The sequence below is a fragment of the Ipomoea nil genome, unplaced genomic scaffold (assembly GCF_001879475.1).
Source record: "Ipomoea nil cultivar Tokyo-kokei standard unplaced genomic scaffold, Asagao_1.1 scaffold3394, whole genome shotgun sequence".
In the NCBI taxonomy this organism is placed as follows: Eukaryota; Viridiplantae; Streptophyta; class Magnoliopsida; order Solanales; family Convolvulaceae; genus Ipomoea; species Ipomoea nil.
The window spans coordinates 193,409-217,500 of record NW_017619822.1 but is presented as its reverse complement, the minus strand read 5'-3'; the positions used below and the strand labels follow the sequence as shown (position 1 = coordinate 217,500).

Here is a 24,092-nt window from a genome sequence, read left to right as displayed (position 1 = left end):
GGTGGAGAAATAGGGAGAGTGGTGAAGATGTGTTTTTAATGTTGCTTCATCAGTTTGGGTTATACAAATGGGTAGAAAGTTTCATAAGTTAGTTTTATCTAGTCAAGAGAATTGTAAAGCTCGGGAACTATGTGAAGATGCATTTGAGGATGCCAAAAGAAAGTTTGAAGGTAAAATTGGTCTTATTTTCTTTGAAGATGGTGAACAACCTACATATGGTGTAATACAAAATTCATCACGCAGTAGGGAAAAAGGTGAACGCAATAGAAGGTTGATTAGCATAATGCAAAAGAAGTATAACCATGCAAGAGGTCAAAATTATTATGCCAAGTCTGTTGAATTGAACACAAAGGCAGCAGTTCAGTTCTTTGTTCAAAAATCTATTTCTTCTTCTTCTTCCTAAAGGTTGAACCCCTAACCCCAAGACCCCCCCACACCCCAGATCGACAGAACATTTGGGAGGATGTAAAAATCTATTTCTAATATGGTGGACAGTGGTTATTTTGTTCATCCCTTTTGTGGTAGTAGTCCAAATTTGGTTCAGTTTAGATCTAATTGAAATGACAATTCTAATGGTAGTGTGATTTTTTTTTTATATGAGGAAATGGTAGTGTGAATTCAGATATTGTATTGGATTTTTATTGGTATGTCTAACAATTTTTATGCATTATGGGAATGATTTTGTAGTTAGGATTAAATGAAACTGTGGTATTGTTAAAAAAAAACTATAATGTATTTAAAATGAAACTATTGTTAAAAGTCATTTTTATATATAATGAAAGTGAGGTGTAATTCAAATGAAACTACAGTATATGCGAAATGAAATTGTGACGTACACAAAATGATACATATATTTTAACTTAATGTGTTTTTTTAATACCACATAATGAAATTGTGTTGTACTTCAAGTGTTAGCATAGTAGTGCTTAAATGAAGTTGTGGCATACATAAGAATATTGTGACACCACCTACTTAGTTTCATTTATTTCATACACTACACTTTCAATTGGAATTACACATAAGAATATTGTGACACCACCTACTTAGTCTCATTTTTACATCCTGCAGTTTCTTTTGCCAAACACTACAGTATCATTCTGATTACACTACAGTTTCACTTGTAATTACACCTAAAGAATATTTGACACCACCTACTTAGTTTCATTCTATACACCCAGTAGTTTCATTTGAAAAACACTACAATATCATTTCAATTACTCTACAGTTTAATTGAACATTTTATAGCACATAATGTGACACCACCTACTCAGTTTCATTTTATACACCTGACAGTTTCATTTGAAAAACACTACAGTTTCATTTTAACTACACTATAGTTTCACTTGGAATTACACGTAAGAATATTTGAAACCACATACTCTGTATTATTATACATACACACCATGTAGTTTCATTTGCCAAACACTACAATATCATTCTGATTACACTACATTTTCACTCAGGTGACTCTACAGTTTCTTTGATCATTATAGGTAGTTACATGTGATATCACCTATTCAGTTTCATTTTATATACCCTGTAGTTTCATTAGTTAGAAACCTTAGTATCATTTTAAGTATGACACACTTTCATTTGAAAAGATACACATGTGATTTTTGTTCAGGTGTTACAATAATATCATATGTTTCGGAATATGCTTCTCATTGCATGTTTTTGGTTGAAAACATGACTACATGTTTCGGAAAGGCTGTAAATCCTAAAATGAATAGGTACTGTAGAATATATATATATATTTTTACAGGTAAATAGAACATTGCTTAATATATAACAATGTTATTACCTTTGTTGAAGTTTATGCTCGTGCAATGGTGTTCGAAAGCTGCTGAAAATGAAGAGAACACTGCTGGAAACTAGAGTGGTGAAAATGTTAGCTCTGAGACCGTAAGAATGTTTAGCTTGCTTGAGAAGATAGTGGAGACAAAACTTTCTTTTTAATTTTTATATTAAAAACAAGGGTTGCACATCTCATTCATGTCAATGGATGGAGGAAACGGCCACCGTTTCATCTTAGTTAATGAAACGGCGGTGTATTAGGACCATGGTCCATAACGCATTGTGGACCATGGTTCACTGTATAATTGCTAAATAAGTAATGAAATCTACAAGTTTATTTGATAGACCATTCAATAATATAATTAATTATTTCATCAGAATTGGTAGGGTATTTATAAACCTACTAAAATATAAGTTTTACTTAACACAAAGATACAATTCAATAAAACATGCATAAAGAATATCTTTTGCTAGAAGACAATAATGTGTGAGAAGATATATTGAAAGAAGATGAAGATCCACCTTCTTTCATCCCGTTAAGCTTGTATTGAATTTACATGCTTTCTTTGGCTTGGACTCGGGGAAACTTCGAGAGCCTCACGAGCATTCTTTTGGCCTCGTTTACACTACAATAATAAAAAGGAATTTACAATGTGTGGCATAATTATATTAGATGTTTGTTCTTTCAAGAAATTAGAGATATTATTAAAAAAAAAAACATCTTCAAACATAATTTTTGGACATATAATATGTTAATGATAAATACATAATTTTTGGACTAAAGTTCACAATGCAAGGTAAATCCTGGACTATAGTATAACAATTTTAAACAGTAATAACTTATTTTTTATTCTATGAGGCTAAAAAATGTCTAATTCAAAATTTTGAGTAAAGTTGTAAAAGACTAGAAGTTGAGAATAAAATTTAAGAGTGAAAGTAATATATATATATATATATATATATATATATATATATATATATATATATATTGGAAAGTGTCCACCCACCATGAGTTAGGTATGGGTGAGTAAAAAGAGTATAATGAGAGCTGGAGTGGTGAATGTAGTCAGTCACTCCAATCTACCCTAATCCATTGACATCTATTAAAAAGGCTAACCAAAAAGGTAGTTCAAGTGAAAAATAAGTTCTTTTCGTAAGTTGTGAAAATTATGTGATAATTCAGATTTAATTTTTACAAGTGACGATTCTCTTTAGGTCAGTTTTCGTATTTTTTTTTCGGAGCGAACGATGATTAGGGCAAATTATGCTATGCATCCGTATGCACCATGCATGGTGCATACGGATGCAAAAACGATGTCGTTTTGGTTTAAAAAACGCGCGTCCCACTTAAGAAAGAAAACAGGTTCGATTCCAGCTATAGCATTTTTATATATCTATAAATTCATAACTATATATCCATAAATTCAAACTATATATCCACAGTGAATGAATCAAGTAAAAATCCACAATGAATGAACTAAATATCCACAATGATTGAATTAAATATCCACAATGAATGAACTAAATATCCATAAATTCATAACTATATATACAGAAATTCATAACTATATATCCACAGTGAATGAATGAAATAAATATCTACAATGAATGAACTAAATATCCACAATGATTGAACTAAATATCCACAATGATTGAACTAAATATCCATAAATTCATAACTATATATCTAGAAATTCATAACTATATATCCACAATAATGCTATTACCGAGAATCGAACTTGATTTTTTTTTTTTTTAAGTGGGACGAGCGTTTTTAGTCAAAACGACGTCGTTTTGCATCGTATGCACCATGCATGGTGCATTCGGTTGCACAGCATAACTATTGGATGATTAGTCTGGTGTACCTGAATTGTTAAACAAACAAGAGAAAGTGTGGTTTACACCAAAAAAAGAAATCTATTAAAAACGGCGCCGTTAGAAACTGTGTTGAGATATTTCATATTTGTGTTGCTTGCTGCTCTGTAGTTAGTTTCTAATGGCGTCTTTCTCTATCCACAGAGCTGGAAACTCCTCCCTCAGCCTCACCCTACCATCCCCATCCCATACCCACTATCCATCTCAACTTTCTTTTAAGCCCCTCTGCACTTCCGCAACGCCTAACGGCACCACATCCGCCAGAACCGCCCACTCGCGCCGTACCACCACTCAACCCAGAACCTACAAAGACACCTACCGAAAGCCCACCAACACTATTCAACAAGACAGAATCGACTTTATAGGTCTGTGCAATGAAGGCAAGATTGAAGAAGCAATTGAGTATATTTCACGAGGTTTTACTGCCAGTTTTCGTGTTTTTGAGGTGCTATTGAACTATTGTGTCGAGTCTGGATCTTTTGAGCTTGGGAAAAGGGTTCATGAGCTCCTGTCGCGGTCTGATTATAGCCAAAATCTTGAATTGAGTGGGAAGCTGGTTGAAATGTATGTGAAGGGTGGAGAAGTGAGAAGTGCGCGCAAGGTGTTCGATAAAATGCGCGAAAGGAAGTTGGAGCTTTGGAATCTGATGATAAATGGGTATGCAGAAAATGGGGAAGGGGAAACCGGTCTGCTCCTTTTTGAGCAAATGAGGAAACTTGAGGAAGGCAAACCCAAACCCAAACCCACTGGGGATACATTCTCAGCAGTTTTTTCTGCTTGTGCTAGTGAAGGAGCTGTGGAGGAAGGATTGTTGTACTTTGATTTGATGAAGAATGAGTACGCCATTGTTCCAGGAATTGAGCATTATTTGAGGGTTATAGATATCTTGGGGAAATCTGGGCATCTGAATGAAGCTATTGAGTTTGTAGAAAACATGCCTGTTGAACCCACCATTGAAGTGTGGGAGGCAATGCTGAATTTTGCAAGAATACATGGAGACATGGAGCTTGAAGATAGAGCTGAGGAGCTTTTATTACGATTTGATGGCTCAAGAACTACGACCGATAAGATTCCCGTGCCATTGCAAAAGAGGCGCTCCGACTTCAATATGCTAGAGGGAAAGGAAAGAGTGGGCGATTTCAAGAATCCCAGTCCATACAGGGAAGAAGCATACGACAAATTGAAAGGCCTGAGTGGGCAACTAAGGGATGCAGGTTACGTACCGGACACAAGATATGTGCTCCACGACATTGACGAGGAAGCCAAGGAGCGGGCGCTAATGTATCACAGCGAACGCTTGGCGATCGCCTATGGTTTAATCAGCACTCCAGCAAGAACAACTCTTAGGGTCATCAAGAACCTTAGGATATGTGGTGATTGCCACAATGCTATAAAGGTCATGTCGAAGATTGTTGGGAGAGAGCTGATTGTTAGGGACAACAAGAGGTTCCATCATTTCAGAGATGGTAAATGCTCTTGTAATGACTACTGGTAAAATGGGCAGTTGGAGATTATGAAGTGAGATATTGCAAACACAGTTTTATCTGCAGAACTAAAATGTAAATTATATACACCCATAGGCTATAGCTATTGATGTATCTATTTCTCTGGATATGACAAATGTATCATCAGGTTGATTCATGCTGTGATATACTCGTGATTATTGGGTTTCTGCTAATTACTTTACAGTGAAGCCTCTGTTCTCTACACTGCCTTCTTGTCCAGATTTGCAAGTATATCATCAATATTTGATTCGTTTTATTGGTTTTCTCTACTCTTTTCTTGTTAAATTATTTAATTTAATTTTTTGGTTTTTTCCGTATATGTGGATAGTGTGAAAGCAGGTAAATTGCAGAATATAATTCAATGAAATAGTGATTTTTTTTTAGGTATGAATTCATGAATATTGACACCAACTCAATGAAGAGTTTGGATCAAATACTTACCATCTTCTAAAAATTATTTAAAAGTTTAAATCTGGATCAAATACTTACCTTCTTCTAAAAATTATTTAAAAGTTTGAATATGGATCAAATACTTACCTTCTTCTAAGAATTATTTAAAAGTTTGAATATGGATCAAATACTTACCTTCTTCTAAAAATTATTTAAAAGTTTGAATCGAAGATCAATATATTTTTAAGTACAATTTAAAAGTATAAAATCTATACAAAGATTGAATGCACCCTAAATGTCAAGCAATAAGTGGCAAGTCATGGCCAAGTCTTCTGGTAATCTGGGCAAGTGAAGTATTCCTTGTTTCCTATTGGTTGAACACGGTGTGGTCTCTGACACGTCTAGTGGTGGGAATAGGCCAGACCCCTTGTAGGGGCCTATGTCCTGGCCTAATTAAAGCCTAGTTAGGCCTAGCTCGTTTAGTAAAAAGGCCAGGCTTGAGCCAATTTCAAAGCCTATTAAACTAAACAGGCCAGACCTATATATACCAGGCTCGGTCTTCAGGCCTACAGGCCTGGCCTATATATATATATATATATATATATATATATATATATATATATTATATTTTATACCTAATATTTGTATATTTAGAATATAACCCCAAGTATATATTATTTAGATATACTAAAGTTTTTAAAAAGTCTTAACATGTAGGCTTTAATAGGCTAAGGTATGACATACTTTGAAGCATTTTTAAGAGACGTTATGCTGTGGAATCGTGCCCAGCGTGCATTATGGGCACGGTAACGGTGCCGTCAGGCACCGTTATCTTTCTCTTTTTTTTTTTTTTTTTTTTTTTTTTTTTTTTTTTTTTAAATTTATTTTCAGACCGCTTCGTTATAGGAGCATATATTCACAGCTTTGTGTTCATAATTTCATAACTGTACATTCATAATTTCATAACTGTACATTCATAATTCCGTAATTGTACATTCATAATTCAATAACTGTAAATTCATAATTTTCGAAGCTCTATGTTCATAATTGTAAGTTCATAATGTCAGAGTTCTATGTTCATAATTTCATAACTGTACATTCATAATTTCATAACTGTACATTCATAATTCCATACCGAACATTCATAATTTTCGAAGCTCTATGTTCATAATTGTAAGTTCATAATTCCATAAATGTACATTCATAATTCTATAACTGTACATTCATAATGTCATAACTGTATATTCATAATTTCATAACGAATATGCCGTTAACGGCATTTCGAACAATTTTTTTTTATAGTTAAAACGGCGTCGTTTTCAGTGAAAACGACGCCGTTTTAGCGCCGTGCGCATAGCATAATTTGCCCATTTTTAATGACCTAAATATTAAACAGGCTTTTAAAAAGGCTTCAGGCCAGGCCAAGCTAATTGCAGGCTCGGGCTTGAGCCTAACAAAAAGCCTACATACAAGCTCAGGCCTAGGCCCAGGCTTTAGATTTTCGTAACAGGCCCAGGCCTAATTTTTCAAAGCTCGGCTCGGCCTATTTCCACCCTTAGACACGTCGATTATCCTTGACCAATCAGAAACTGGAAAAGTCTTAGGCCCTGTTTAGTAAAATAATTAATCTATCAATTAATTTTGACTTATTTTATCACTATTAATTGTTTGACTTCATTAAAAAAATTAATATAAGTATTTAGTTAATTAGTTTTTTGTAATTCTAAAATTCAAAAAGCTGGTCAAAACAACTTTTTCAATTAACTTTTTGAGAAAAGAAATTATACTAAATAATTAACAACTAATTTACCAAACACTTTTGTACAATTAGCTAATGTTATCAACTAGTTATACCCTTTAATTATCAGCTACCAACCATTTACCAAACGGCAAATTATACCGTGCACCAGGGCGCAGAATGCATTGTGCGCCCGGACTAAAACGACGTTTTTTTTTTTTTTTTTTTTTTTTTTAGAAATCCTGTTTCCGTTTATACGGTTAAATTCAAAAAAATAAAAAATATTTCTCTGTTTCGAATGTACATAAATTCATAATAGAAAACACATAAACTCATAACAGAATATACATAATTTAATATAATAAATAATACACATCAACTCTTAACATAATACACATAAAATCTGAACAATTAAAACGACGTTGTTTTGGTCATGTGCACGGTATAACGATTGTTACCAAACAGGGCGATAGGCACCCGTTTACAATACCAAAAACAAAATACAGAACCAACCAGTATACGACGTAGTACTGACGTTTGTTGCGTTGTACCAACAACCAACGCCTTACATGCTTTCAGAAATCACGCGAGAGAGATCACCAACACTGACCGTATTGTGTACTATAATTGAAACCATGTCATTATTACCTTACCCAGAAAACGCTAGAGAGCGAGCAAATTAAAGGAGAGATTTTAATTTATTGCAAGATAGGATAGGATAGGATAGGATGTTGAAGTTTGGTAATGTGGTATGGTTTGTATTGTTATCTGTTGCAGTGATATCTCGATGGCTACCAATCTCAGAGTGTGCAAAGAAAGAAGCAGCAAGGAAAGAGGACATTCCATACATCAAATGTCAGGTCTGTGAGAAGCTTTCGTATCAACTGTACCACCAAGTTCAGACTAAACAAGCTCATATTTCACCAAAGAAGGTAACTTTATCATCTGTTTTTGTTCAAACTTTATATCTTCAGTGCCCAACAATTCCCCCTCCTGCCAACTTTAAGTGCATAGTTTTTATTCTAGTTGAGACTCGTACTTGTAACCTAACTCTAATACTACCACTAAGTCAAAAATTATAACTCACAACGCGAACTCAAAACTTTATTTTTTTATATACTACCACCACATTTTCGAGAAGCAAGGGCTTTGCCCAACACTATAGACTTCCTAATTAATTTATTTTTTCAGGATTCGTTTTAATGAGTTTGGAGTGGAATTCTGTTGTCGTGTTTCTTATCAGTATTTGATGCTATGTCTTACTCCCTCTGTCCCATTTTATCTGTCTTAATTATTCATTGGTTAAATTAACTCTTTTTTCTTTGTTTATTTTCTTTAGTATTTTTAACTTATTTTTTAATTTGATTTTTGTGTGTTTAATATATAGTACTTTTAGTGTAGTTTTTAAATATATAAATTTTGTATACTAATACTGAACTTTTGAAAGCCAACCAAACAATGATTGTATTAATGAATCAAAGCTGCAATAGAGTCAGGAGGGATTGAATCCCAATACATAAATTGGTCCTGATCAAATGCTAAAGAAGCTAGGATATGAGCATGAGAATTTAAAACTCTAGAAACATAATGTAAAGTGCAATAATCAAACGATGCCATGGCCTCCCTACACTGATCGACCATAACACCAACATAGGATAGAATATTTGCTGACACCGGGCGTAGAATATTTCGTAGGTCCATACAATCCGTGAGCAGGTCCACCGATGTTACACCTTTCTCCAACAACCAAGATAGAGCTTCCTTACAGGCTAGAGTCTCCGTCATGAGTGGCGAAAAACAAGGTGGTAACTTTCCGTTTCGAGCCACCATAAACTGGTCGTCCGACGAGAGAAGGACAATACCGAAGGTAACCTCCCAGGTAGCGTGTCGGAACCCTGCATCCACATAGAACTTGGGCCTGGCGTGACCACCATTCGGAGATGCCGGCAGGATCTCGGCCTGTCCTAGCGGGCGGTGGTTGGCTCTCTGGTACGCACTCAATGCCGTGGCCGCCATCCTCCATGCGCTGGCGGGTGGAGGGAGAGCGCCATCCCACACTGCGGAGTTGCGGCACCGCCATAGCTGATACATGATTGTCACCATAAGAGCACTCTGTTCCTCTGTTAATATTGCAAGTGCACCAGTTAGCCATGCTGAGAATAAATCGGTAATGATATTCGTTATATGTAAGCCTGAAACATTCCAAACAAGTCTAAAATATTCACAAGTAACTAAAGCATGCATACCATCTTCGTTAACCAAACCACACATTCGGGATGTTGGTTCCACCTCAACTCTCTTAATCAAATTATTAGTTGTAGGGAGGATATCACAAATTGCTCTCCACAGAAAAGTTTTCAATTTTTGGGGAATCTTCATCTTCCACATAACAGTCCATTTATTAAAATCACCAGCCGTATGCATATAAGTCCCCATAATATTTCTGTAAGCATTTTTAACCGTATAAATTCCCCTGGGTCACCCAGCCAATACCATTAGTCCTCATACCCAGGCTTACTGGAATCCTACTAATTCTAGTGACATCCTCCTCATCAAATAAATCTATCAAAATATGGGGGTCCCAAGTATTAGTCTGTGGATCAATCAAACCTGCCACCTGGGCATCTCTCAGTTCCTCAGGCATATTAGTCTGTATCAGGGGGCTAGGATCATCTGGTAACCATGAGTATCCCCATATCAATGTTGTTTCACCATTTCCAATCTTTCTGCGGGCTCCTGCTACTACCATATCATGAGCAGCCATAATACTTCTCCATGCATAACTTGGGCAATTTCTTACCTTGGCATCCACAAAAGATGTAGTTGGAAAATAACGTGCTTTATAAACCTTTGCAACAAGGGAGGCTGGGTTTGTGAAAAACGTCATTCCTGCTTTCCTCGCATAGCCAAATTAAATCCCCTGAGATCCTTAAATCCCAAACCCCCAAATTTCTTAGGGACACACAACTTATCACATGTTTTCCAGTGTATCCCCTATCCACACCAGTACCCCACCAATATCTATTCATAGTTCTCTGGATTGATGTGCAAACTGTGTCAGGTAATAGGAAAATGCTCATTGAAAAAGTAGGCATGACTGGGCTACACTTTTCATCAAGACCTCCTTACCTGCCTGCGAGAGTAACTTCTTGTTCCACGAACCAATCCTCTGCTTAATTTTATCCTCAATGTAAGAGAACACCGCTCTCTTATTCCTCCCAACAAAAGATGGCAGACCCAGATATTTCCTAAAGTTGGGTGCCTGGTCAACTTGTAGACATGCCGCTACCACTTCCATGTCCTCTTCCCTGGTGTTTTTACTGAAACATATGCTAGACTTATGATAATTCACCTTCATCTCCTCATACCGCCCCAAACAGTTCTTTACCACATTTGCCTCCTGCACATTCGCCTCATCTGCAAAAAATAGATGTGATACAGGAGGGCCCTCTAGCCACCCTACAACCATGTATAGAACCAGCCATCTGAGCCCTCTGCAACAACATAGACAGTCCCTCTGCACAAATAATGAATAAATACGGGAAAAGTGGATCTCCCTGCCTGAGGCCCCTGCTTGGCGTCACGCTACCACCATTAGCACCATTAACAACAATATTATATTTTACCGTAGTAACACGCTGCATGATTAGATTAATCCATTTATCATCAAACCCCATAACCTCAAGCATTCTACGCAGGACCTGCCACTCCATCCTGTCATACGCCTTTGCCATATCCAACTTCAAGGCTCCCCACCCCATTAAACCACACTGCTTTCTATTTAAATAATGCCCCACTTCCGTAGCTATAAGTATATTATCAGTAATCAGCTTCCCAGGAATAAAAGCACTCTGGGATTCCGAGATTAGATCCCCCATGAGTGGTTTCATTCGATTGGCTATTACCTTAGCCAGAATCCTATATAGCACATTACTTAGGGTAATCGGCCTCATATCAGCTACCGTTTCAAGCACATTCTTCTTAGGGATTAAATTTATATTCGTTTCATTCAACCCATCAGGAATTGAACTAGAATTCAAGCATTCTATAATAAACTCAGAAACATCCCTGCCTACTATATCCAGTACTGCTGGTAAAACCCTGGGTTCATACCATCCGGTCCTGGGGCTTTATCAGGAAACACTGCAAATAAAGCACTCTTAACCTCCTCCAACACAATCGGCCGTAACAAATCATTATTCTGTTCAGGAGTCACTCGGGGGAAAAAATCATCAAACATAGGATCCTGACACACAGAACTAGAATAGGCAAAAATATCTACATAATAATCCAAAATTACTTTCTTCATATTCTCCCCATCCACTCACACACCCGCATCATTCTTTAATCTAGAAATAAAAATTTTCCTTTTACGGGCAGAGGCATACCTGTGATAAAACTTCGTGTTGGCATCCGCCCCACGAAGCCAGTGCTACTTGGCACGCTGTCTCCAAAACACGTCCTCCTGGACCTCCAACTGGACAAGCCTATCCTCCAGTCGACGAAACTCAGCTAATGCAGCTGAATCCCGCCGATGTTGTATTGTGTCCTGCTCCCTTCTCAACTGCTTCATGCGGTCACCAAACCTATGCTAGTGCTCCCCACCCCACCGCATGAGCCTACCACCACAATGCTGCTGACAATTCAGCAACCCCAGATCCCTACCATCCTGCCAGGCCGTCTCCACCACCTCCCTACAACCCTCATCATGGACCCAGGCCATCTCGAACCGAAACCCTCTTGGCCCCCCTTGCCTGTGCACCGCTGGTGAATTAGTGTTCAGAAAGAGAGCCGAGTGATCCGAGTTATGAGTTCGGATATTTTCAACCCAAGCTCCACCATGCAAATCAGTCCATTGCGCTGTTACCAACACCTTATCCTGCCTCTCCTCTAACCATGCGTCCGTTCCTTTCCCTTTCTCCCATGTAAACTGATGCCCCCTCATTGGTAATTGGAGCAAACCACATTGATCTAAAGTTTCCCCAAAACCTCTTAGGAGACAATCCGGATGTGGGTCCCCCCACCCCTTTTCTCCTGCTGATACAAAAGATCATTAAAGTCCCCCACCATTACCCATGGTAGCGTTGACTTATCCTTCAATCCACTCAACAGCTGCCAGGAATCCCTCCGTCTACACCTCTGTGGATACCCATAAAAGCACGTCATCCGCCACAACACCCCCCCCCCCCCTTATAGCTACCTCGACATCCACGTGGTTCTTTGAGTAACTCAACAACCTAGCAGTACTATTTTTCCTCCATAACAATGCCAAACCACCCCCCACACCCACACTATCCACATAGAACAAGCCTTCAAAACCAATCTTAACTCGTAACCTTTCAGCATGCACTCGTCCTACTTTAGTTTCCATTAAGTAGACGAAATTGGGTTTCTTGCGGGACACTAGGTCCACCAATTCTCGAACTGTCCGTGGATTGCCCAAGCCATGGTGGTTCTAGCTTATGGTACTCATGACGAATGGCGGGCCTGCACCACAGGACCTGCCCGCCGTAAACCCGTTTTTTGGCACCTCTGGCAATATCACATCCTCCCTACCCACATCCCCCTCCCTCATCCTCTTCGCGGTAGCCACCACAACCCCCTCATCACCCTTCCCTGCCTTCGGCCGTACGACCTCAACCATTCCAGCACCCGAAACCCCACCCCTCACCTCATGCACCGCCCCACTCCTCTCCCTCCCCTCAAGCGGGATCAACCATGGCTCCCCAACCTGCCGCGGCCCCCGATTACCACCCCATGCCTTCAACTCAGCCGTATACGGGAATTGATTAGGAGACAACCCTGACCTTCTTGCCAGCTTACAGAACTTGTATGTGTGCCCCAATAAACCACAATAAAAGAAAAAGTTATGGAGTTGCTCGTAATAGAAACTTACCCAACAACTAGTTTTGTCACGCTTAATAAGCTTCATCCTTCGCTTTAACGGTTTATCAACCGGGATTGAGACACGGACCCTGTGAAACGTCTTCTATGGAGCCCCTGGGAATCGGACATCCACCTTAACAAACGAGCCAATGAAGTTGGCCGCTTGCTCAAGCACCACATCCGACGTATAGCCCAAAGGCAAATTGTACAACTGCACCCACATATCCACAGAGTTAAGCTCTACCTCCGCCGCCCGAGTACCCGCCTCAACCTGCCTACACACCAATGTGTTATTATCAAATGACCACGGCCCTTCATCGAGTACCCTCCTCATATCAGTTTCATCGTAAAAGACAAACATAAATCTGCCCGGTTGAAACTCCGTAGCCTGCATACCCTAGATCGGCTGCCATAACGAAGTCATGACCTGCCTCATGTACTCAAGCTTGATCACCTTGGACGTCAAGAAACGCCCGACACACACCCACGGCTTCTCTTCCTCCGCCGCCTCCACGCCAACCCCCTCCCCCATCGGCTCAAAGCCAGCCTCCTCCTCCTCCTCCAGTGCCATATCCGCCCAACTTTGCGTTAGGCGTGCCACTGCCGCGTCGGAACTGTCCTGTGCCGCTGCAGCCACGTCGACTCCTTCTGCCCTTGTCGACGCCATGAGGAGCTCGTGTTGTTCGCTGTTGCGTTCATTGTCGATCGGGAATCGATGAGACATCACCGTAAGAAAGCAGTCGGAAAAACCAAAAAACCTAGGAGAAACCCTAGAAAATAGGCCAAAGCGAGAGAATTCTAGAGAGATTTTTTTTTTTTACTGAGCTTAATATATTATGAAAAATTAAATTAAAAATAATTTCAGTCAAGCTTCGTTAACTGGATCAGACACATAAAATAAGATGGAGATAGTATTAATTTTTCTATGATGAATTTATATCATCCAATTTATATAAAGGGCTTGTTTATGATTCTGAAAAGATGCATTTTTATGCATGGGAGGTGTATTTATATATTCAAATCTTTTATTAGGTAATTTTATTTATTCATTTACTTGTTCTTATTATGTGCATGAGGTAACATACATGTAAATGATTGATTTCAGATGTCTGAGTATCAGATAATTGAGATTACAGAGAATGTTTGTAATCTAAAGAAGCAGGAAGGTGATTGGATTCTCAAAATTGATATTGTAGAACAAGAAGATAGATTGGAGGTAAGGATGATGTGCCACACACGTCTGGGTTTCTATTCTACAAGGAAACATCAAATATAGATTGGTTAAGACTTCTTCTCAAAGCTACTTGGCCATCTGTATTTAATCATGCAAGAGGTAGCTAGTCATCACTCTTGCAGAAGTCAGAATATAATGCTTCATTGTCATTTTAAAATTGATCTTGAGGTTGAATTTAGGGTGTGTTTGGTTGACAGGTTTAGCTCTAAGGAATATGTATCAAAGTAATTGGTATTATTTGGTTGATAAGTTTTTAGAACGAAAAATGATACATGTACTCCCATTTTGTACTCCCACACACAAAATCTTAATGTAGACACTTGTATTGGGACCTACATGAAAAAAAAAATTATCAGAATACGCCACATCAAAAGGTAAAATTTAGAGAGTACATGTAGTAGAACTCTTTTAAAACACTACATACGTATTATGGGTTTCAAATATCCCTTAATTGAAAAATTCAAACCCAAATAAAATAAGAGTATCATCCCCCACCTTCCCTTATTCATTCTCATCCCTTTTGATTAGTGCTTTTAGATTTCTGTTTTTATTTTTTATTTTTTGTTCATAGTGGTGTTTTCAATGTTTTTATATTAGAATCAATTGTCTTGATTTTGTGTTTTTGAATTTTAAAATCTTTATTCCCATTATTGAATCATACATAACCAAACAACATTATTTGATAATCATTCACATTTCACCCTACTACCAAATATACAAAATACTTTCACTAGAACTTATTATCATTTTTAAGTATTTGATACCCATTTAAATTTCGATTCCCATGTGCGAACCAAAGACACCCTAATGTTTAATTCAATAGTTATTGGCAGATGTTAAGGTTCAAGTTGAAGTTAGTTCGTTTTACGTGCTTCAATTTTCTTATTTTTACTTTTTCATTTCATTCTTTATGTTCAGCTAGTTGAACAAGAGTCTGAAGGACAATGTAATTCGGAATGCAAAACCATTGAACGCGCTTGTCAAGAGGTAAGATTTCGCGCTTGTAAAGAGGTAAGATTTCTTGCCCATTTTGTTCTTTAGGTGAGATTAAATTTCTATCACTTTTGGTCCCCTGACCATTATAAATGAATTACATCATGACTATGTAATTTATATCACATTTGGTTTTGCTGTCCAAATTTTCAGCCAACTATTGCCGAAAGTGTTTCTCCTGAAAGGAGCACTGCATTTGCTTCTTCTGAAATGAACACTTTCTGAAGGAGCACCTCCGGAAAAAAACACTTCCAATAATAGTTGGCCGAAAAATTGGACGATAGGACCAAATGTGATATAAATTACATAGTCATGGATCCAATTAAAAGTTTTTAATAATCAAGGACTAAATGTGATTCATGTATAATACTGAGAGCATCAAAAGTGAAATTTATTCTTATTCTTTAGGTGCGAATGACTCCCCAGGTAAAAAATGAGCATAAATTTCAGTCATTGAATTCATTCAGATATGATGCTCTTTAAAAAAATTTCTTTTCGAATTAATAAAAATTGTGCACTTGAAAACTAAAAAACATGCACTTGAAGATACAAAAATGTGCACTTAAAGGCAAAAATTTGCACTCGAAGGTAAATAAATGTGCAATTGATGTAATTTATGGTACAAAAAAGGTAAGTTATTCAACTTATGTTATTAAAGCAATTACCCATACAAATCGTTTGTAAATCTCACAAATTACATTAGAAATTTAGTTATATGTTATCGAAAAGAAGAATTAATTCCATTTTTGGTCCTACTGTTATAGGGGTCATTCCAATTTTAGTCCACCATTATTTGTCTTGCCACATTCCGACCACTGTTATTATAAGTGTTCCACTTTTAGTCCACCCTTAACATTTCCGTCTCATGACCGTGTAATTCAGGAGTATTTTCGTCATTCTATGGTTGAAGCTTATCCTTTAACCTTTCTTCCCATATGAGACCATATGAGACCACGTTTGACTAAGGAAATCAGACAATTAAACCTAAAACCTAAAATCGAATTTCAATCAAGCAAAATCGACGCAACGAAGCATTGATTCCAACGTTCTTCCAAGCAAATCCCAACCAAATTTCAAGCAAATGTGGTGCGCACTATCATGAAGCTCGGTGGCGCGTCGGCGTTCATCGACAAGGTCGGGGACGTCGAGTTCGGGCGGATGCTGGTGGATATTCTGAAGAAGAACAACGTGAACAACGAGGGCGTGTACTTTGACAAGGAAGCGCGGACGGCGCTGGTGTTCGTGACACTGAAGAGCAACGACGAGCGAAAGTTCATGTTTTACCGAAACCCTAGCGTCGACATGGTGCTCAAGGAGGCGGAGATGAACACAGTAATCACCAAGGGGGCGAAGATCTTCCAATACGGCTCCATCAGCCTCATCTCGGAGCCGTGCAGGTCGGCACACATGGCGGCGATGAAGGCGGCCAAGGCCGCCGACGTTCTGTTGTCATAGCTGATTTTTTCTTGAAGACGCATCATCAAGAACAGGGGAAGAATCAATCCGCTTTTGTCTCTGTGATTATTTCCTGCTTCTTGTAATCAATATTTCCTTCTATAGAGGCTGTTGAATTCAAGAATTCTTTGTTTTTCAGTTCAAGATATTTTCTAGGATTGATCTTGTTTCCTGGCCGGAAAATTTTCGGGGGGTTTAAGATAAAGTTTTGAGTTTTGAGGTTTGGGTTCAATCCGATTGCTAAGTATGGGAATTCAGAGAGATAGGGTGAGGTTTAATGTAGGCGGAAGAGTATTTGAAAGCACCGCCACGACGTTGGCGAACGCCGTCCGAAATTCGATGTTCGGAGCTATGTTCGACAATAATTGGAGCCTGCAATTGGACGGCACTGTAACCGAACACTTCATTGACCAGAACCCGAATTTCTTCGCCGTCATCCTTAACCTTCTCAGAACAGGGGAGCTTCACATTCCGGCGAATGTCCCGGAGAAGTTGGTTTACAGAGAGACCCTATTTTATGTGGTGTTGGATCACGTCAGGGAAGCTAAGTGGGGCCAATTCGACAGCAATCGTCTCCGCCTGGTGCAGTTGATGACCGGTCGTGTCCCCGGGGACGACACTGCCATCAGAGCTGCCCCGGACGGCGGCTACTGCGTGGTTCATGTGAGTATGGTTCATGTGTATGATTGTTCAATGCCTCAAATGGGGAGCTAAGGTATAAGTTCCAGTCCCGCCATGAAAACCAGGCCAAAAGCTTCACAGCCGGAGCACTGAGTTACACAACCATAGAATGATGGAAATACCCTTGGATTATACGGCCATGAGACAGAAATGTTAACGGTGGACTAAAAGTGGAACACTTATAATAACAGTGGTCGCAATGTGACAAGACAAATAATGGTGGACTAAAATTGGAATGACCCCTATAACAGTAAGACCAAAAATGGAATTTACTCTGAAAAGAATGCAAAAGATATAATAAATACTGGCCCAAAATTGTTCACTTGAACGCAAAAAAATTGCACTTGAAGGCATAAAAACGTGCACTTGAAGACAAAAAATCTACACTCGAAGACAAACATGCACTTGAAGGCTACAAAATGTGCACTTGGAGGCTAAAAACATGCACTATAAGGAAAAAAGGGTTCAATGGAATGCTAGTATTTTTTTTTTTTTTTTTTTAACACAATAGTAAAACATACATGCACTTGTAGTATATGCATGTAATTGAGCACTTAAAGGCATAAAGAGGATCACTAGAAGATAAGAGAAAAAAGACACTAAAAGAGAAAGTTCGAAGAAAATTAATTGTGCACTCTTCGAAAAAAAAACATGCACTTTAGGCTACAAAACGTGCACTTGAAGGCCAAAGTTTGGTGCGTGGTTTGTGTTCTTAAGGTGCATGGTTTGTGTACTTAAGGTTCGTTGGTCTAAAGTTTTAGGTGCGCTTAATTTGTGTTGAGGTGCACCATTTTAATGTTTAAGGTGCGTCAATCGCACAATAGCACGGGAATTGAAGCTATACCCGCACCTAAACCCTTCCCTATATATATGATTGTTAATTTATCTCAACATCTTCCTTCATTAAAAGATTTGCTTGTTTAACATATCATTCCTGTTTATTCTAGTATTTACTATGCCCCTTTGACATTTGAGATCGATCTTTTGGATAAATGAAATGCAAAACCGAAGTTCATTCTCGGGTACGTACACGAAGCAAGCTTTGAGATTGGGTTTTAATTAATTTGCAGGTTATGGGGTATTCTGATACTGACATAGCAGAGTATTTGTACAATAACAAACCCCAGCTTGATTCTTTGCTAAATTTCCTGTGCAAAGATCTATCCAAAGCATGTAGTAGTATGCCGCCACCAGTTGCTAAGGTATAATAATTGCTCCATCCGGCTCTTTAGTTTCACGTACGGTTTGATAACGCTTAGCTTCTCTCTCTCTCTCTCTCTCTCTCTCTCTCTCTCTCTCTATATATATATATATATATATATATATATATATATATATTCCCAAACAGGATAGGGCAGCAGGAGAAGCTTTTGTTCCTGCACCCCCGAGAGATGCAGAAGTGGATAAGATATTAAGATCCATTGAGGTAAATTGCTGTTGACTTACATATATACATGCATGTATCCCTACATTTTAATTTCGTCTTTACATCGGATCTTTATTATGCTCATGAGTATGTACATGTTGTACTGTATATCATCCATCCTACATACTGTCCTTCAGAGTATGCCAGGATCACCCAGCACGAATATGTACTCGCGGGATGATATATTGAACCGGAATTTTGGTGATGAATTTGAAGATGAAGATGAAGACGAAGACAATGATGATGAGGCTGACTTCCCTTCAGATTTGGTTAGTATATACAAGCTAATTAAGTCTTCTTTTATATATATATATATATATATATGTCAAATGATTGATTGATTTATAATATAAAGAAGAAAAGACGACCCTCCCACTCATTTAGAACGAACTAACAATGCTTGGCCTGCAGGGAAAACTTGTGAAAGAAAAACAGACTAAAAAGAAGGTGGAGTGGAAGCAGAAGATGAGGAAAGGGATAGAGGATGCAGGCGAGGCGGTAAAGAAGCATGCAACCAAGGTCTCTAACCAGTTCAGCAAGTGGTGGAGAGCAAAGAAGGAAGAATTGGAGAAGACGACTTACAAGCATAGTAAAGCTGCTGAGCTCTAGTAGTAGTACAGTGTTCTCAGCAGCAGCAAACACAGATTCTTAATTGTGGCAACAAATAGTGTCTCATATAAGAAATAAGAATTTGTCTTGTATTCGAGTTTGTCTCAGGATAGGAGTGTAGCAAATTGGTTCTCATAGTACAAGAGTAGATACATATAAATACATTAGTTGAATCTCTAGGTATGGTATCACCATCACAATTAATAAAAGAATAGTTTCTCGGACGTAGGCACATTACTGAACCATAAATCTTGTTTTCTTTACTTATATTATTATTATTATTATTATTATTATTTGTTCTTGTTAATCAACACTAATGCAAAATGAGACGCGGTGACAGTTTTGTAATTAAAATATCACTATTAAATTCGTTTTTTTTTTTATTTTTTGTTTAAATACGTAGACTATGTTAACGTCTATTGTATACTCACAACAAACGCAAATAGTTTGTGGTTGTTTTTAATTAATTATATAAGAATCTAGGTCTGGTATTGCTTCCATCGTCTCCATCATTGCCATCGTCGCCGGTCATCACTATCGTGCCCTCCTTCGCCAGTTTGTTGCCGCCCCGTTCTCCATTGGAGCAAAGGAAGGTTGCCGGTCACGCTCAGTCGCTATCACTCTTTGCACAAGGTTGCCATCGGTAGCTGTGGCTGAAATCTCCGATCTCTATCGCAAGTGAAAGGTACTTACAAATATATTATTAATATTTTGGCCCTATTTGATAAATGGCTGTTAGTTGATAGCGGTTAGATGTTAGCTGATTGGGTTAATTATAGGGTATAACTAGTTGATAACATTAGCAGATTGTAGAAAGGTGTTTGGTAAATTAGCTGTTAGCTGATAATTGTTTAGTATAATTTCTTTTCTCAAAAAGCTAATTGAAAAAGTTTGTTTTGAGTAGCTTTTTGAATTTTAGCATTTTGGAGTTACAAAAAGCTAATTAACCAAACACTTATATTGATTTTTTAACCAAGTCAAACATCTAATAGTGGTCAAATAAGCTAAAATTGACCTATAGGCCAATTATTTTACCAAACAGGGCCTTTTATATTTTATTTATTTTTAATATATTCTAGAAATTTTCCTGTTTATTTTACTTTAAATTAATTGTGTGTTATGTATATGTTAGGGTTGTAGTTTGTGGGGTTTGAGGAGCATATTGGTGACCATGAGCTACTTGGGTGTTGGAGTGTGCCCTGGAAATGTTCCATACTACTATGGCATCAACCTAAAGGTGGTTGACAAGAGAGTAAGACTTGCAAAGCTGGTTTTGAGGTGCGCTATTTGTTGGTTATGTTATAGGGACATATATTCAAGTTAGAGAGGTCTCCAAATTTACAGACATGAAAACTCTAGTGTAAGCCCTTAATAATTCACACTAAATTCTGTTGGGGTTTAATTTTTTACATTCAAATAAAAAATTGGTTTGGTGTGTGTGGGTATATACTTTTTGGGTTTCAGGTTTTTGGTGATAGCCGATGGATTAGCTGCTGCCTAGTCACTAGTTTAGGTTGTGAGGTGCACAATGAGTATGATTAAAGGAAGTGTTCTCTTCAACAAACACCTGGCTTGGGCTATCTTTTCTGGTGATCAGGTAAGAAATAATTTTGTCATTTCTCATCTATAGTTTTATTTTATGTTTCAAGTCGAGGTATGATGTGTAGTTCTTGAGATATGATTATATAAAGTTGGTTTATTTTAGGCATCTTAGTTGTTTATATCTGATTCCATATAGCTTTTAGATGAAAAGGAAAAAAAAAAAAAAAAGTTAATAACATTTTATACATGTTTTACATAACTATATGATTTTCTATGGAATGGGATTGAATTTTCTTGAATGCTAGTAGACATAGGCAGTGGGACTTGGCTAATAGAATTGGAAAAGTAGAGATTTAGGAGGATACAATTTCTCTTCCCTTATAAAGCCTCACTAGAGGCAATTCACAACAATCTGGTTGTTGATGATAAGCCTAGAGAATCTGTAAGTCAGATGAAGAGACCACGTCTAATCAGAAACTTGTCAAGGACTAGCTTGGTTGATAAATGAATAATTTTGATTTATATTTGCTATTTTATTTTTCCTGTCTTTGAAATGAGAAGTGAAAGGGATGAGTTTTTTTTTTTTTCATAGTAGTTCATTTTGAGGAATGAACTATTATATTCCTTAACAAATTCACTGATTCATGGTGTGATGTCATGTGCGGGTATTTCTGTCCATTTTATAGCTAAAGCTGAAGTAATAGGTTAGAAAAAATGAAAAATAGAACTAACAGAATCTAGAAATTGTTTGCATATTAAGGGATAATATGATGTATTCTCATCTATCAATCAACTTTTGTGAAGCACAATATCTACTGGTTCATTTGAATATGAGCAAATTTCAATTGCCTGGAAAATCACTTGGATGTTGTCACTTTTGCTGCTAATATTGTAAAAATTACGTGTGTTGTGATATTAGTCTATTTCGAATTCTTTGGTTAGATAAATTGATAATTTTGATTAATATTTGGTATTTTATTTTTCATGTCTTTGAAGTGAAAAGTGAAAAGGGATGACGCCTTTTTTTTTTTTTTTTTTTTTTTTAATGTTCATAGTAGTTCATTTTGTTGAAACTTATTATTTTTTGTGATTGTTTGTAGCTTGAGTGCACAATTACTCTTGTGATCCAATGTCGGTGGCAGTATGCAGATAATAGTTTGGAAAGATGCAAAGATATCATGTTGTATAATTTATTCTCTCTCTCAACTCTAGACTTTGATCTTTTTTGATTTTATCATTCTCTTTGTGTTGCTTAGCTACCACTGTCTGCATATCAAGGGAAATCTGCTAGCTAAAGCAGTTGATGTGTCAAGTTTACTCTGAAGAAAAAAGTTCTCTAAACAATGTCTTTAGGAATTTATGATGCACTACTGCTATTTTTGTTATTTTTAGTTAAGCTGCTTAAGCATTGTCATCAAATTTTAAAAGCACATATTATTAATTGGTGCATTTCTTTTCTTGTATTTTTTTTTGGTTGAAACTTATTATTTATTGTTTGAAGTGTGTTGTTAATCAATTTGTTGAGATTAACAAGAACATGAAACAATAATAATGGCAGAACATGAAAGTTCTGTGTATATATTATCTTTGCAATCAAATGACCTTGGGGTAGTAATTCTTGGATGAAACCTTTATTCAAGATCAAGAAAAGAAACTTAATGAGAAAGTATTTACAATTACGTACAATTATCTATTGAGTTGTTTTATTAATTCCACCAGAGGTCCTTTGTCTTTAGTGGTAATTCCAAATTTAGTCAAAGACTATCGTTTTTGTCATTTAAAACGTGGTAAGAGGTCAGATCGCCGTTCGGGGTGGATACGGCACGTTGGCTCGTGATTTGCAAACGCTTCCTGTAAACCTTGATGATTGCCATCAAATCGCTTTCTAAAAATTTTATGTATGTCCATCCATACGGCGCTCGCAGATGAGCTACCAAGATTTTGGAATGGAATAGAACATGGCACGGTTATTGAGGAAAGGTGGACTTATATTCCAATTTCTTGGTAACTGAAATTGCACTGTGAATCTTGAATTCAATTATACCTTTCATGTTCTACTTGTTTTAGAAGAGATATTACATTATCAATTAATTAGGTTATTAATGAACATAAATAACGAAATATAAATGCATAAAAATAAAACAAGTACTCAGAGATTGATCACGCAGTTCGGAGCGCTTCTCCTACGTCTGCGGGGCAACCCACGTCTGCCCAATCCACTATAGAGTTCACCAATGAGTATTACAAGAGGTAAGTACAATGACCCTCAACCTTTACCACTACAACACCTTCCTAACATCTACTCAGGATTGTACGTGCATGCCGTGACGATCTTCAACCGAAGCTTCAGTTGTACCAGGTACTGACTGTGCAGCTCAGGCAGAAATTCTTAAGAAATAATATAATAATAATGGAGATTAATACAATAGCTTTCTAGAATGTCTTTCACTCAAAATATCAATATTCAATTCAGCAACTTTCTAAAAGAAGATGTCTTCATTTTATAGTAAAGCTCACCCCATCACATGATCCACATAAATAGCATTCCAAAGTCTTCAATTAACCACAACCACATGTTTTGTTTGAAAGCTCCATTCCATGCGCAATATCAATTCAAAACATTCTTTCCACATCTTTTCTTTATCACATACCATTTTTCATGCACAATTAATTCCATTAACTAACTTCTTAAATTAATTAAGACCACTCCTTTATTTCTTCAAAGCTGCTTAATCTATTTGTCCAACACTATTAGCTTCCAAATAAACTCACCTGGTAGACTGTACATATCTTCTTGACTGGAGATACAGTTCATGGTCTATAAGCAAATTCAACACACACTAATTAGATTGACACACTTACAATCTCCCCCTTTGGCAATTTAATTGGCAACAACTAAGACATCTATACTTAGGGCAAACAAAATATAGTAAACATGACTTTTATTAACAAATAGCCCATAGC

At 37.3% G+C, this 24,092-nt stretch overlaps 2 protein-coding genes across 3 annotated transcripts; both read left to right on the top strand.

Annotated features, from left to right (window-relative positions):
- The first annotated feature begins 3,725 nt into the window (after positions 1-3,725).
- On the top strand, positions 3,726-5,430 carry LOC109171131 (pentatricopeptide repeat-containing protein At2g15690-like). The gene has a single exon (XM_019320258.1). The coding sequence runs from the start codon at positions 3,791-3,793 to the stop codon at positions 5,162-5,164; it is 1,374 nt and encodes a 457-aa protein (XP_019175803.1). The 5' UTR covers positions 3,726-3,790; the 3' UTR covers positions 5,165-5,430.
- A 2,499-nt stretch (positions 5,431-7,929) lies between these two features.
- On the top strand, positions 7,930-19,810 carry LOC109171132. 2 transcript variants are annotated; one of them, XM_019320260.1, is made up of 7 exons: positions 7,930-8,234; positions 14,294-14,404; positions 15,341-15,409; positions 18,622-18,753; positions 18,900-18,977; positions 19,115-19,246; positions 19,389-19,810. In XM_019320260.1, exons 1-7 carry the CDS (start codon positions 8,031-8,033, stop codon positions 19,584-19,586), a joined length of 924 nt encoding a protein of 307 aa, XP_019175805.1. In that variant the 5' UTR covers positions 7,930-8,030; the 3' UTR covers positions 19,587-19,810. The 2 variants fall into 2 exon arrangements, with proteins under 2 accessions (XP_019175805.1, XP_019175806.1); XM_019320261.1 differs by lacking the exon at positions 15,341-15,409.
- The last annotated feature ends 4,282 nt before the right edge of the window (positions 19,811-24,092 follow it).

Coding starts and splice junctions, on each gene's coding strand:
- LOC109171131 (XM_019320258.1), top strand. CDS start 3,791: ATGGCGTCTTTCTCTATCCACAGAGCTGGAAACTCCTCCCTCAGCCTC.
- LOC109171132 (XM_019320260.1), top strand. CDS start 8,031: ATGTTGAAGTTTGGTAATGTGGTATGGTTTGTATTGTTATCTGTTGCA. Junction 18,754..18,899: donor TGCCGCCACCAGTTGCTAAG/GTATAATAATTG, acceptor ATTCCCAAACAG/GATAGGGCAGCAGGAGAAGC. Junction 19,247..19,388: donor CTGACTTCCCTTCAGATTTG/GTTAGTATATAC, acceptor CTTGGCCTGCAG/GGAAAACTTGTGAAAGAAAA.